Source organism: Dreissena polymorpha, chromosome 12 (genome assembly GCF_020536995.1).
Source record: "Dreissena polymorpha isolate Duluth1 chromosome 12, UMN_Dpol_1.0, whole genome shotgun sequence".
NCBI lineage: Eukaryota > Metazoa > Mollusca > Bivalvia > Myida > Dreissenidae > Dreissena > Dreissena polymorpha.
Window position 1 is genome coordinate 52,747,154 of NC_068366.1, and position 14,243 is coordinate 52,761,396.

General features: G+C 34.1%; 1 protein-coding gene across 1 annotated transcript; it reads left to right on the plus strand.

Annotated features, from left to right (window-relative positions):
* The first annotated feature begins 659 nt into the window (after window positions 1-659).
* LOC127853167 (placenta-specific gene 8 protein-like) lies at window positions 660-3,941 on the plus strand. The gene is made up of 4 exons (XM_052387424.1): window positions 660-747; window positions 1,171-1,298; window positions 2,977-3,116; window positions 3,676-3,941. Exons 2-4 carry the CDS (start codon window positions 1,184-1,186, stop codon window positions 3,766-3,768), a joined length of 348 nt encoding a protein of 115 aa, XP_052243384.1. The 5' UTR covers window positions 660-747; window positions 1,171-1,183; the 3' UTR covers window positions 3,769-3,941.
* Window positions 3,942-14,243: the final 10,302 nt, after the last annotated feature.

Sequence of the window (14,243 nt, forward strand, 5' to 3'; positions counted from 1 at the left end):
TTGACCTTTCACCACTTAAAATGTGCAGCTCCATGAGATACAGATGTATGCCAAATATTAAGTTGCTATCTTCAATATTGCAACAGTTATGACCAAGGTTAAAGTTTTAGTTCAGAATGACAAACAGAATGACAGACAGACAAACAAACAGGCAAAAAGCAATATAGCCACGATTATTCGATCCGGGGGGATAAAACGTAGATCTACTGCTTACAACTTCTTATACGTACGAGGATACGTTATTGATTTTACACACTTCTAACTGGTAATTAATGAAAAAGTATTTAACAATGATCGTCGGATTTTTTTCCCAATTTATTAGATAGTTTGTTGAATATAGAATGTATTCCACTTTCATATATTACGCAAAAAAATTATCACTGGAATAACTTATCCACGTTATGTTACTTTTATTGACGAAAGCATGGTTCAATTTCCTTTGGCGTCATTATATAAATGTCTTTGCTGCATTTGAAGTCGAACAACATTTGGTTTATTGTAAGTTTTTTTTTACTTAATAACTAAATAGTGACTATCTCTAAGTGTAGATGTTTACAAATCCAAAATGAACGTTTATATCATAGCTTTTCACCACGCGTTGGAAGCTCTTTATGTCCGGACATTGGCACTTGTGTTCGGAAGTATTAATAAACTTCGAGCTTCTGGTTTATGGGCGAGAAAAGGATACACAACTTGTTGATGTGTCATTAAGATTTGACCATTCGAAAAGCTTGGTTTGGATATTATGTACGGTATATTTACGCATTTAAAACGTTTTTTTCTCCATCATCTTTGATTTCCTTTTTTAATTAGAGTTCTGATACATGGGTTTTTGTGCTCATTGGTTACTCATTTGTTGCGCATTAATAATATAATTGTATAAATATGTGAGAACAAAATCTCAAAACAAGTTTATATACAAAGGGGTTTAGTTTTTAGTAATTTGTTTTGTTTGTTTTAATAACAGGGTTTGCATTTCATTTGATATAAGGACCCTACTTGAGAAGATAATATAAGCTATGTACGAAAAGAATATAATTTTCTGGAGGCACAAAAAGCTATTTTTATAAAATATAACGTTATAAAAATTCATTTTTCGAGTATCTTCGTATAAAAAATCATATTGTATATAAGTATAATAAAACTAGTATTATTGTGGTGTTATGAAAGAACGCCTTCTACCATGACTACCACAATTGTCATCAACCAACCCAAGGCCGGGATGATGGTGGGGTCGTTGCAAGGTCATAGGGACTGGAACAGCGGATTGTTTGGATGCTGCTCTGACTGCAAATCACGTATGTATGAAAACTTAAATATTCTTGCAAATCAGTCGGTCTGTCATCGTCGCATGCCGAATTCACGCCGATTTGTTGTTACAGGTTTACCAGTAACGTTTCGGTTTTGAACTACGCATTTTTTTGAGTTTGATGACATTGCAAATATTTAATTCCGTATAACAATATCCCAGAAAAATGAACATTATATTGAGAAATAGTTAAGCATTGAATGCTGATTAATTTCTTTACTGCGTCGTTGATAACCTTAAAATGACCTTTTGCGAATGCTGAAGGTTTTCGTGACGAAAAATGCTTTTAACAGTTTCCTTGCATTTTATTATCCCATCATTGTCGCATATTTATGACTTAAATGATAGTTTATAAAAATGGCCCAAAAACAACACACGCAAACATAATATCGCCCTCTGGGTGCAAAAAGGTACCTTTTTTTGCACCAATCTGGCGATATCGCGTCGTGAAAATGAACAAAAATGACGTCAAATACTGCGTCGCTTCTCAACTAACAAACGTGCATTTGAGTTTAATGGGAATCACGTTTTCAAGTTTCTGCCATTATAGGGATTTCCCTTTATATTCGCAAAACTCATAAAATTGTTGGTAGGGAATAACTATGATCATATGCGCAGCAAAAATTTATTATTTGAATACATTTTATCATGCATGTCCTCGTATCCTCCGGATTTGATAATTAACTAATCTCAAGTGTGTTTGCGTATATACATATTCGGAAGTAACAGTTCATATTTAATGACAACAGATACATGCGTTATATCGTTTTCTATATTATTGCACATAAAGTGAATGCAATGTAAATGCTATCATATTAAAACATTACTTTTGATTAAACGGTAAGGCATTATGCTTGACCTCCATAATATTGGGCGTTGGATTAAGAACCCTCATAGAGATATAGAGAAGGCACGGGCGTTACATCTCTATAAACATTATGATGTTAAATGTTTTCAACAAGTTTAAAATACGTCTAAGTATATATGATGGGTGTTATTGCGGGTATGATGACATTTTCCGGCAAGTTGAAGAGTCATGACTAAGGGGCTATTTGCGAAATTATATTCCGCTGTCTGTACTTTTTATTTTGTATTTTTATGTATTTTATGCATTATTCAACTATATTTTTATGAATATGATCGCTGTGCACCCCCAAATACATGTAATTCACCCACAAAGTAGGTCGCTTATCATTTAATATATTAACAACTGTAAATACAAATGTCGTGTTCAAAGCAGAGTGATGCCTGAGTATTTTTGCCTTTCCCAAATAGTCCACTGATCCTCAAAATATTAAAGCAATTGTTCTTAGTTCCTTTTGCGGCCAAAAAACATCGTGTTTTTTACTTCGATATTTGATATCTACCCATATAAAATAATAACTTTTTTATTAGCCGGTGAAAACGTCTTTTTTTATGAACCTTATTATTTGTGTAGCCCAGTTCCTTTTGAATTCAAGCTTAATTGAATACCAAAACAGTGGTCATTTTGCTCAATTATTCTTTCGAACGTAATAAATGCTCTTGCAAATTTAAATTATTACTATTGAATAATAGATCTGTGTTTACATGGTTATTATATCAAATACACTGATTAAACACGTGTATCCCGACTCTTTACGGTTCGCGACTCTTTATGGAAACAAAACAAGTTTTTTTCCTTCCAGTTCTGCTGACATATTTCTGTCTACCCTGTGCCATCTGCACCGTCGCCAGTAAGGTGGGGGAGTGTATGTGCATGCCCTGGTTTGTTCCCGGGGGACTCCTGGCCCTGAGGACCCGAATCAGGACTCTGGGTGGAATCCAGGTAATCTTTGGCACTTCGTTTATTTGTATTGTTATTTCGTTGGTTTTAATATTTTCTGAGAGAAGCTATTAAGATTATTATTATTATTATTATTATTATTATTATTATTATTATTATTATTATTATTATTATTATTATTGTTATTATTAATTTATTTATTATTATTATTTTAATAATATTTATTTTTTGGAAGTAGAAGTAGTAGTATCATTATTATTATTATTAGTAGTAGTAGTAGTATTATTAGTATTATTATTATTATTATCATTATTAGTAGTAGTAGTATTAGTAGTAGTAGTAGTAGTAGTAGTACTATTATTATTATTATTATTATTATTATTATTATTATTTATTATTATTATTATTATTATTCTATTATTATTATTATCATTATAATTATTATTATTATTATTATTATTAACAATACTATTATTATATTTTATTAACAATAATATTATTATTATTGTAAAATAATAATAATTAATAATAATGAAAATAAAAACCATTGATATCTACTTATCTTGCACTTTTTTACTATTTTTACCCATTTATATTTCAGGGTTCCATTTGCATGGACTCGATTGCCCTCTATTGCTGCCCATTATGTACGCTCTGTCAGATGCAAAGAGAGCTCGACGCCATGGGCCTTTAAGCAACTCATAAAAATGGGCTCCACAAGGCATTACGGATTCATGATATGAACTCGTGTTCGAATATCTTTAAGAAAATACCGGAAAATAATTTTTTTGGATTGAATTATACAGTAATTGTAAAGTTGACAAACATGAACAAAGTGCATCTTCACCTGCACCATTAGGAGAGAGACGTGATCACTGGGGGCTGACGAGGTCAAAGCGTAGTCCGTTTCGCTACGACGTCGGGTATATGTTTTACTACGAAAACATTGATTAAATACACACGACATCGAGAACGGATTAGTCGAAAATTGTGTTTAAACATGTAAGATTATGCTTTTCTAATAACAAAACACTGAATTTAAGCACAATGACATTTCATAGGGCTGTTACATCAAATTATAATCCAAGATGTGTCTGGTTTATGCGGTTAAACATGAAATATACCGCTGATTTATAAAACTGAAGTAAAGTTTCACTTTAAAAAAAAAGCAATTAAGGTTTACAACTGTGTTTAAGTGACACAATTTTACAATTCCATATTGGTCTATGTATCGTTAAGCCACTGGTGTGTTTAGAAATGGGTAGGGTGACCCAGTTATCAGAAATAAAGGCTAAATATTATTATTAGGCATGATCATGTCTCTGACAGTATACGTATATGCCTCGCTACGACAACGCTTTAGCGTGTATGCGTTTCTCACAGAAGACGTATTGGTTATCTCTCAAAGGCAAAATAAAGAAAAGTGTTTTTTTAATACGGAGTCATGGAGTGGCTGGATGTTTCCTTTGAGGAAGAGGTAGTAACAACGGCACAACATAATCCGAAGCGCACAGTCGACATGGTAATGCACATTATGATATAATTGAATTCACGACTAGGCCAAAGGAAACGATTAAAATCGAAAATCCATATATAAGATGACAGTTGAGAGTCGAGAACCTAATGTCGTCGGTCTCAATAAAAATGACGCATCTTCACCTTGTGACAATCCCTTATACGTTCATTTTGATCGAGACCGACGATAGGTTTTCAGCATACGGTACTCTTTATCAAATAACATTCGATTCTCGTTATCCCCAACTCGCTTATTTCGAAACTCTGCTTATGTCAAAGTAAATCCCATGTCCCAACTTTGATCATTATTTATCTCATACGGATTTTGATTTTTACATTGTATATATCAAAGCGATTTTCTTGAAAATCGGTTATCGTCAACTAATTTTGAGATGAATTTCATGTTCGTATACATGATTTTACCTGTAAAATCCACACCTGTAACAGCCGTAAGGTGTGGAAAGTAGGACCCCAATGGCATAAATCCGCAATTGCATAATCAATATATCGTTGTAAAGGTGTGGCAGTGGGTTTCTGTCACAGGTTATTGTTTACTGCGTACATGACGGCCGGTAAATTTACCTCGTGTTACAATGCGGTTAAGGCCCAGTCTCAATATGATGCCGGCGGAGCCCCAGTGCGTGAACAGGCATCTACCGGGATGAACCGGGGCCCTACCGGGATGAACCGGTGCTCCACCGGGATGACCCGTGGACGACCGGGGACAACCGGGGCTCCACCGGGAAAGTATTAAAATGTTTAATACCTCCGGGATGAAGCGGGAGTCACCGGGTAGGACCGGTAACGACCGGCGTGGCACCGGGACTGTACCGGGTACAACCGGGACGGCACCGTAGCTCCACCGGGGCCCAAACACACCCCGGCAGAGCTACGGCAACGCCCCGGTAGAGCCCCGGTGAATGCCGGCAGAGTCCCTTTATAGCTACGTTGCATAAGTAAACCGGATCTCTGACGGTGCCGTCTCGGTTGTTCCCGGTGAAGTCCCGGTTGTTTCCAGTGCCAAGCCGGTCATTGCCGGTCCTTCCCGGTAACTCCTGGTTCATCCCAGAGGTATTGAACATTTGAATACTTTCCCGGTGGAGCCCCGGTTGTCCCCGGTTAAACCGGGGCGTTGCCGCAGCTCTGTCGGGGTCTGATGCCGGTATAGCCCCGGTGAGTGCCGGCGTAGTGACGGTATACCGGGGCTCTGCCGGCTTTCACCGGGATCAACCTTTTCGTTTTGATGTTAATGCGCACAGTGAAGCACGGCATCTTTTGCACTGGGCAATGGCATGAAATGGATACAGAGACTTCGTTGAGCAACCTATACATTATATTTGTACTTCGTTGCGCAACCAATACATACTCTGTGCGAAACCTATACATAAAGCGACATGTAATTACCTTTGAAACAAAGCATTTGAATAATTAAAACACATGTTCGTAACCTGTTTTGTACTTTAAAATGTGTAATGTACACTGAATCAAAGTAACATGTAGTTTTATTTAATTTAAGTTACCGTAATTGGTAATTTTAACAGAATGACCACCTTATGCATTGCTTCAAATCAAAATATTTCGATTTAAGCTCAAAATAAACTTAAAGGTTGCAACTACGCGCATTTGTTATTAGTTTGTTATTGAAAATAAGTGCCTAACATTACTGGATGTTCCGTTCTCTAATCCATAAACACCAGAAAAGATGAAACTCGCCTGATTAAGTAGTGTATTTACACAATGTTTTCGTAGAAAAACATATACCCGACGTCGTAGCGAAACGGACTACGCTTTGACCTCGTCAGCCCCCAGTGGTGATTGTAACACGTGGTCCATTCTAAACATTGAGCTCATCTAAGGCGGATCATTCTAGTTTATATCCTTTAAAGACTATGTATCTCTATTTTGTCTTGTCATTAGATATTTCCATTTGCTGTAATAATTTAATTCATTTGAATCATTGAGCTACTTTTAAACAATTCTACTGGACTGTTTTGTGTGCCTTAAAGACGGACATTCGCAAACAAGCCTTGTAATTTGGCCTTGTACAACCTTATTGCGGCGTCTTCCTGCATTGCACGACGATGATCTAAATATAAAAATTGTATGAGAAATTCTATAATAATTAATTGTTGTTGTTTAAACATAAATCAAACATTTATCATAATGCATGTTTTATATACAGTGTATCTGTCAATATAAATAAATAATTTGCTTAAAGAAGTTTAAGTTAACATACTATAATTATTGTTGTAGTATGGCGTAAGCAAACATCTTATTCTATATCAACTTCTTAAAAAATTATACGAATATAGCCTTGCGTTTTGCGACGATGTAAACTGAGTTTTCGTTGCGAATCATTTTTATTCCAAAAACATGCTAAGTGGTTTCCACAGTTTTACGCACAACTCTCGAAATCAATACAGTTCTCGTGCACCCTTTTTTAATCTGCACTTTGTCATCACCAAAGCATTTACACTAAAAGGCCATATGTAACAATAACTATAGTAACTACATAGCATTCTGTGCACGAGTACATTTTTTATATCATATAAGTGTTGTCCTATCCTGATAAAACATATTTTATATCGATTTCACAACTAACCTTTCTGGTTTTCAAAAACATTAAGTATTTTGTTTTAAATAAGCCTCTCTTTACATTCTCTCGCGGTATGAGATCACTGCGCTGTCCGCTTTCTGGATATCGTAACAATCGGGCATATTGTGTTTGTTTATAATAAGGCTATACTACTTATCGCTTCAAGTCCGATGATCTTCGGACAATCGTCGACAATTTTGATCGATCTTGGCCTCTTGGTTGAACAAACTCTCAGCTGATTAGCGCGATAAAGCTAGAACTGACTATGGTACAATATACAAATTTAGTTGCTCAAGTCCAACAACATAAATGAAACTTCAATCTTATCATTATCAAGTTAAAAGTAAACATGGTACTGTGTTTCTGATTTATAAAGCGATTTTCATGAAAATTTAATTCTGAATAGGAATGACTGCTACCGCCGAGTATAATGCTTCAGATGTACGTCAACTCGGGTACATCACGTTATTTGAAACACATGAACAACCAAGTACTCTTTAAATTGAATTTTATTAATATTAACTAGCTATATGTTTCTTTCCTTGTTATTAAATTATTTAACTCTTACACTAGGGAAATAAAGTTGCTAATGAAATGGATGCGGATAGAATATCAAAGGGAAATGTGGATGTCTTGGGAGCGTCTAGAGACCAATTAAAGTCAAATGCAAAATATGTGGTTAAGATACTAAATATAAAGTATAGAAAGTGTCATAAAAATAATATTTCAATTTTTTTATGCATCATTTTTTATTCAATAAACAGTTTGGCAAGTCAATATCAAAGCGCACAATTAAGATAAGCTAAGATAAGATAAGATTTATTTTGAGTCGGCAAGACATAAATAGACAACATAAGCCATTAAGGCTTTTGAACCGACTATATAAACATGTGTATAAATGCAACAAGTATAAAACAGCTACAATATGGAAATAAAATATAGCACAATTAAGTTAATAGATATGATATGCATGCTAATAAGTTAATGAAATCACAGTATTACATTCTAATAGTTGTCATACTATTTAAAGAAATACTGTGCAGGAGGCTGCTGATCTTGATCTATTAGTAGATCTCAAAAATAAAAAAATAAAAAAATAATAAAACTGCCGTAAAAATTTGTGAGTTTAAAGACTAAGAAGAAACCAAACACAAAATGAGCTAAGAAAGTGGGTAAACACGAGGTATCAAATTGAAACAGATTCGAATTGAACTGGTCAGCAGCTTCCTCACAAATAAAAGGTTGCAAGTACACATAAGCAAATATAAAACAAACAAAAAACAAATAAAATATTAAAACAAGTTACTTTAGAGTTATCACATGCAGACGGTATATTCAAAAACAAAATGTCAATATTTCGCACACAAAAAATGTAAATATACCGGCAACCAGTTGATAAATAGTGAATAAAACGATCAACAATGAGATAAATAGTAAAGTGAACGATCAACTGTGTTTGTACGTAAAAATCAACTGTATACACGCGTCAAAAATATATTATACATGTATACTTCATCATGCTTTTTTGAGTACCTTGGTGAATTTTACATGCTTGACATGCATCAAGATTGCGATTATTATTACATCAATCTTGTTTCTTTAGAAAGGGTATTTAAGTTACCACGAAAGAGTCGACCCCTAATTTAATGTTATGTTGCTTGTAATTTTCTAGGGTGGTGAATTTCAATGAAGAAATAACATTTAATTAGCAATTTATGTTGTCCATCATTTCACTGAGTTCGGAGTCAATACTTGCTACTTGAACTGTTAATAAATTGCCGACCATTTTATTGTTCAACATTCACACGCGAAAGACCGTTTTAAACGTTTAAAAAAAGGTTTGCAGTTAAAAACGAATACACTGGTTATTATTCCTGGATGTCCAATTTTCTTTAAGTTAATCTGAATTGTTCAATTCGAATGTGTTTTTCTTTGCAGTGTATTTATTGCTTACTTGATAATAAAAATTGATTAAAACTGTATCAATGATATTGTATAAAATACATCGTATCATATTGTCAGAAGACAATATAAAATACATTTGATTGTGAGTATACCTAACAACAATGGACTCAAACATCAACAAATTATGTGTATTACACACGAGGTCATAAAGTGGCAGGACATGCAAAACGAACATTTCTAAATGTACTATAAACAACAAAACAACACAACAGTGTGCCAAATGTGAGATTGCTACCTATTTCAAACTAAGATCACGTGAGTCTTTGCAGAAACTTGTTTCTATAATCAAACAGCAAACAATACATTATAATTAAATAAATTATAAGATGATGCGTTGTCACATCATTGTTTTCATCAAGCACTTAACTTGGCCGCAATTCGAAGTCTGCAAATGGCACACTTCCTCAGCGCATGAGTATAAGTATCGTATCTGACAATATCGTTATCACTTCATGCTTTTTCATCAAGCTTTTCACTTGGCCGCAATTCCAAGTCTTTACAAGTAATGCTATTTAAGGTCTAAAAACACTAATGTTATTTTCTGAGAGAAAAAAATCTGTAATGAACCATGTGTGCCACTGAATCTAGTAGTCAGCGGCCTAATGAGGGACCAGTCTGGACCAGTTTTACTCCTTGTTTCTAAAAAAACCATATTGTTACACCGGGATGCAGCCCCGGTGAACATGAACAACAACCCAAATTTGTAATTATAAATTATATAAAGGATATTTGTTGGATTTTGCGGAATATCAATTTTAATCCACGAGTGATTATACAATTATTGTTTTTGTTCTACGATCACGAATGAATAAAAATCGAGATTCTACCAAAGCCAACTTACTTCCGTTTTATCTTATGCTTACAAATGATATTATTTGTACTTTTGCTGAAAAAATGACGTCATAACATCATTAAAACGGCGTCTCAGTATAACCGTGAAAATTATCGGTAATTTTCACTGTCTGAAACAGTTAATTATCAGTTTTAAAGGGATCTTTTCACGCTTTGGTAAATTGACAAAATTGAAAAAAGTTGTTTCAGATTCGTAAGTTTTCGTTTTAGTTATGATATTTGTGAGGAAACAGTAATACTGAACATTAACCATGCTCTAATATAGCCATTATATGCATCTTTTGACGATTTTAAAACCTAAAAATTATAAAGCGTTGCAACGCGAAACGATTGAATAATTTGGAGAGTTCTGTTTTTGTCGTGAAATTTTGTGAAACTACGAAGATTGCTTATATAAGGTATAAAATACGTCATGAATGTGTACTCGGCGGATTAGCTCAGTAGGCTAAAGCGTTTTTACTTCAGGACTCTGGCAGGACTCCAGGGGTCACTGGTTCGAAACCTTCTCCGGGCAATGTTCTTTTCCTTTTTTTAATTTTTTTTTTTGATTTTTTACTGGAGCTTTTACGATCCAATGTTTACATTTATCAATATAAAGCATTTAATGAATAAGTTTAAAAAAGGCCAAAATCTGTGAAAAGGCCCCTGTAATGCATTGATATTCTCTATAAACCACCGGAAAGCATTAAATAACGTGCATTACTTAAATTAATAATTGCCATTAATTCAGGTTTTATTATCTTTATTTTTGCGGAAAATCACAGTGTTGAACATACTTGAGCAACAAAAATTGTTTCATATTAATATTATGTGACCTGTAATTTACCTATCATATCCTTTATCATGCTTATTCATTAATGCTCAATCATTTATGATTGCATTTTTATACGACAGTTTTATAGTATTGATGTATGCCTTCTTAAATGGTTATATGGTGATTGTGGAAAGTCTAACAGCTTTAACACTCAAGAAACTTGCCCCGACCTGGCAATAACATCAAAGACCATTGATGTGAGACAAACATCGGTGATACGTGTATATAAAAGCTTGCAAATGTTCGAGGCATACAGTTTACTCATGAGGTCGCATGCAGTCACTTATTAATGCTGGTGTGATTATCAGAGACATGTGTTTTGTAACAGGTTTCACTGCTGTTTTAATTGGAAATATGATTGCAAGGTGAGTCTGAAAGATGGTCCAGTTGTTTAAAAATAAGGCCCCAAGAGTGGTGGCATTTTTTTTTATATGGCGATAGCGAAACATTTTTTTCATCCTATTAGTCAAATTTTAGATCAATCTTAATGAAAGCTGCCGAGAATGTTCTTTTGATATCTTGATGATATCTGTCTGAAAATTTTTCTAGATATTTTATCCCGGCTGCGTTCAAAAATGGTTCCATTTCTATGTAAAATATGCAACCAAGGGCAGGGCAGTTTCTCTAAAATGCAAAACCTTGTTGACGATCGAGAAGTCACAGTTATTGTCCATTTTTCTTCAAAATTGGTCAGGTCATTTGTTCAAATGATATAATCAATTACCGAAAGTTTTAATAATAATGTTCCTAGAAATGAAATATTTATGTTTCACGATATTTTATTCTCCTTATGTCCACCTTAAAAAATAGATAAGCTTTTCTTGGCTCTGTTTTGCGCCCATTGCCCTTTTGTTATAAAAAATATGATGCTTTTGGGTAGATACAATGATTCCTTTTACTTCATCTTATGCGAATCGCCCGATTTGCTTGTCGATAAGAGAATAATTTTTAATGTAGCGTACATATTTTATCAAAAACAATGTCATATTTAACAACACGTATTTATGAATTGTCCAAATTTTTTATTGTAATTCACGCTTTATTAATAAACACAATAGCTTTAATGAATGGAAAATAAATTAATATAATCGAAAGATATAACAAACTGATGTTTGAAATCCAGGGGGACAAATGAAGCAAAAACTAGAGCATTGAGGGTGAAATCGATGCATCCTCTTATCATTTCCTTTTTCAGCATTATGCCATCGCACAGTTGAAAAAAAAATCATTAAAAAGCAAAAGTGACATCACTATGTTAAGAAACTTTGTTGTTTTTTTAAAAATATGCGCATTTTCATTTCGATTGTATGCAGTTCAACAGGCATGTAAACTATAACCCCATGGCATCCAGCTCACGGAGCATCTGGTACGCAGCGAAAAGGCCGCAAAAATGTATTACCACACAGTCTTCGCAAATTGAACACTGTAAAAAAATGAAAATAATTGTCAATGCTTAGATGTAATTAATAAAGTTTGTTTGAAACATTTTATTAAAACAAAATTAAAAACAACATAACATCGTGTATTCACTAATACATGAATATGTGTTCCGGTAGTACGCGGGAGTCGTTTAAACCAGACAAGGACGTAAAGATATTTGGAACACACAAGCTTCATAACTTTGTGTATGACGCTTAGTGTCCTTACACCGACAAAACAGAGAAATACCGTTATTTGATAAGCAAATTTATTCATCACAGTGGTTCCATCCACTCAAAACAATAACCGTTTTTTTCATAAATAAAATCCTTTCAAGTATGGAAGAATCACAAGTTTGTTACTTATTTTTTTAATGCAAATCAGGACAATTTTTAACTATTTCATTCTCATATGGTCTGCTATGACGACATGGATTCGATGAAGTATACAAAGGAAGAGTCAACTCTCTGCGGAAATGTTCATTTGCAACAAATACAAATCGTTACGCGAGTCTTTCAGGAACATACAAAGACATGTATAAGCTCACGTAACCAAAAAGAAAGTCCTATTAGAAGTGTTCTTTGATTTATTATATATAAGTCATTAGGATGACCACAAAGGAACGACCATTGTCTGAAACAGACAAAGTACGCTCTTTGATGACCCGTTGCATCCTGGTACGTAATTTACAAGAAATAACGTTGTATGATACGCACACAGTATAACAGAACATAAGTTTATGTCCAATAGGGTACTTGTGTGGATCTAACTAGAGATAATACTTTAAATGTAGGTCCATTCGTAATGTTTTGGTGCATCCAAGAAAAATATTTGCTTTACACGAATGCCTTAATAACACCAAGCGTCGTGGCATGGATTTTATGCGAAATATCGTGTTCTGATACGCACTAAGTACTCACTTTTATGTCGCCATGACCCCTCACACGGATCCTAAGAGCAAACAAAGCGTCCGGCACACATAAAGGCATGCAGGAACTGTCACCAACTCGCACTGCTATTAAACATGTCGACGCCCCACTGCACCAGAACGCCATGCAACCTTTTGATTATGAAACAAATCAAATCAGTTGGTTAGGTGGAGTTTGTTAACATACACACCTCTTAATGATCGCGGATATTTAACATATTTGCATATCTCTGCTCTAAGACTCTTGTTGTTAAAAAAATTACACATTAATTGTTGGCAATACGTAGATGTCTCAGACTCTGACTTATCACATTCTTAGATTATTTCATATTTTCAAAAAAATGTTTATAACGTATTTAAGTTATTTAAATAAAAATAACACTTAAACAATCCAATTGTATTTTTATATTTTTGGCGCAAGCCATCCGAAAATAGTAGTGGCATTCAGAAAACGGACGTTTTTTAGAATATTCTCTTCTCATGTATCATTCTCGACGGTCAAATAAATGTGTTTATGACCTACGCCCTGAAATGCATTTATATTACGACATACACGAGCCGATGTTTTCGCAGCAACCGCAGAGACCAGATGTCCAGTCACGTGTTCAATTACGTGTTCCAACCAGAAGCGGATTTCTTTAATGTCCCGGCTGATTGTTGATAATCACTGTTGTCATCTAGAAACGAATAGGCATAAAGACGTCACAGCTCATTTTGAACACAACAGACGGTATTCTCAAAACTATTTGAATAGATAAGCATACTTGAAATTAATAATGATCTCCCTGCTGACTTTCGTTATCGATTTTTTTTCTGTAGATTTATTTGGAAGGCATTCCGCCCAGTAAGTTGCTAACTGATTGATTAACTATTTAATACCTTTTGCTAAAATTTAACAATCTCCTGCACAATATTCGCTAAAAGGATAGAAAAGTCTACTCTATATATAGTTAAAATAATGAAGGAAGTGCTTCCTTTCTTTTGTAAAATGATTTCGCAAATAGTTATCATTAAACATGTTATGAAGTGTTTCTTAAAAAATATTAAACTGCTATGGAATGCATTCCTTACTCTGGGGAA

What these genes read in the sequence shown, in the direction of transcription:
- LOC127853167 (XM_052387424.1), top strand. Translation starts at nt 1,184, where the DNA reads ATGACTACCACAATTGTCATCAACCAACCCAAGGCCGGGATGATGGTG. An exon ending in CTGCTCTGACTGCAAATCAC is followed by an intron (nt 1,299 to 2,976) that starts GTATGTATGAAA and finishes TTTTCCTTCCAG; the next exon opens with TTCTGCTGACATATTTCTGT. An exon ending in GGACTCTGGGTGGAATCCAG is followed by an intron (nt 3,117 to 3,675) that starts GTAATCTTTGGC and finishes TTTATATTTCAG; the next exon opens with GGTTCCATTTGCATGGACTC.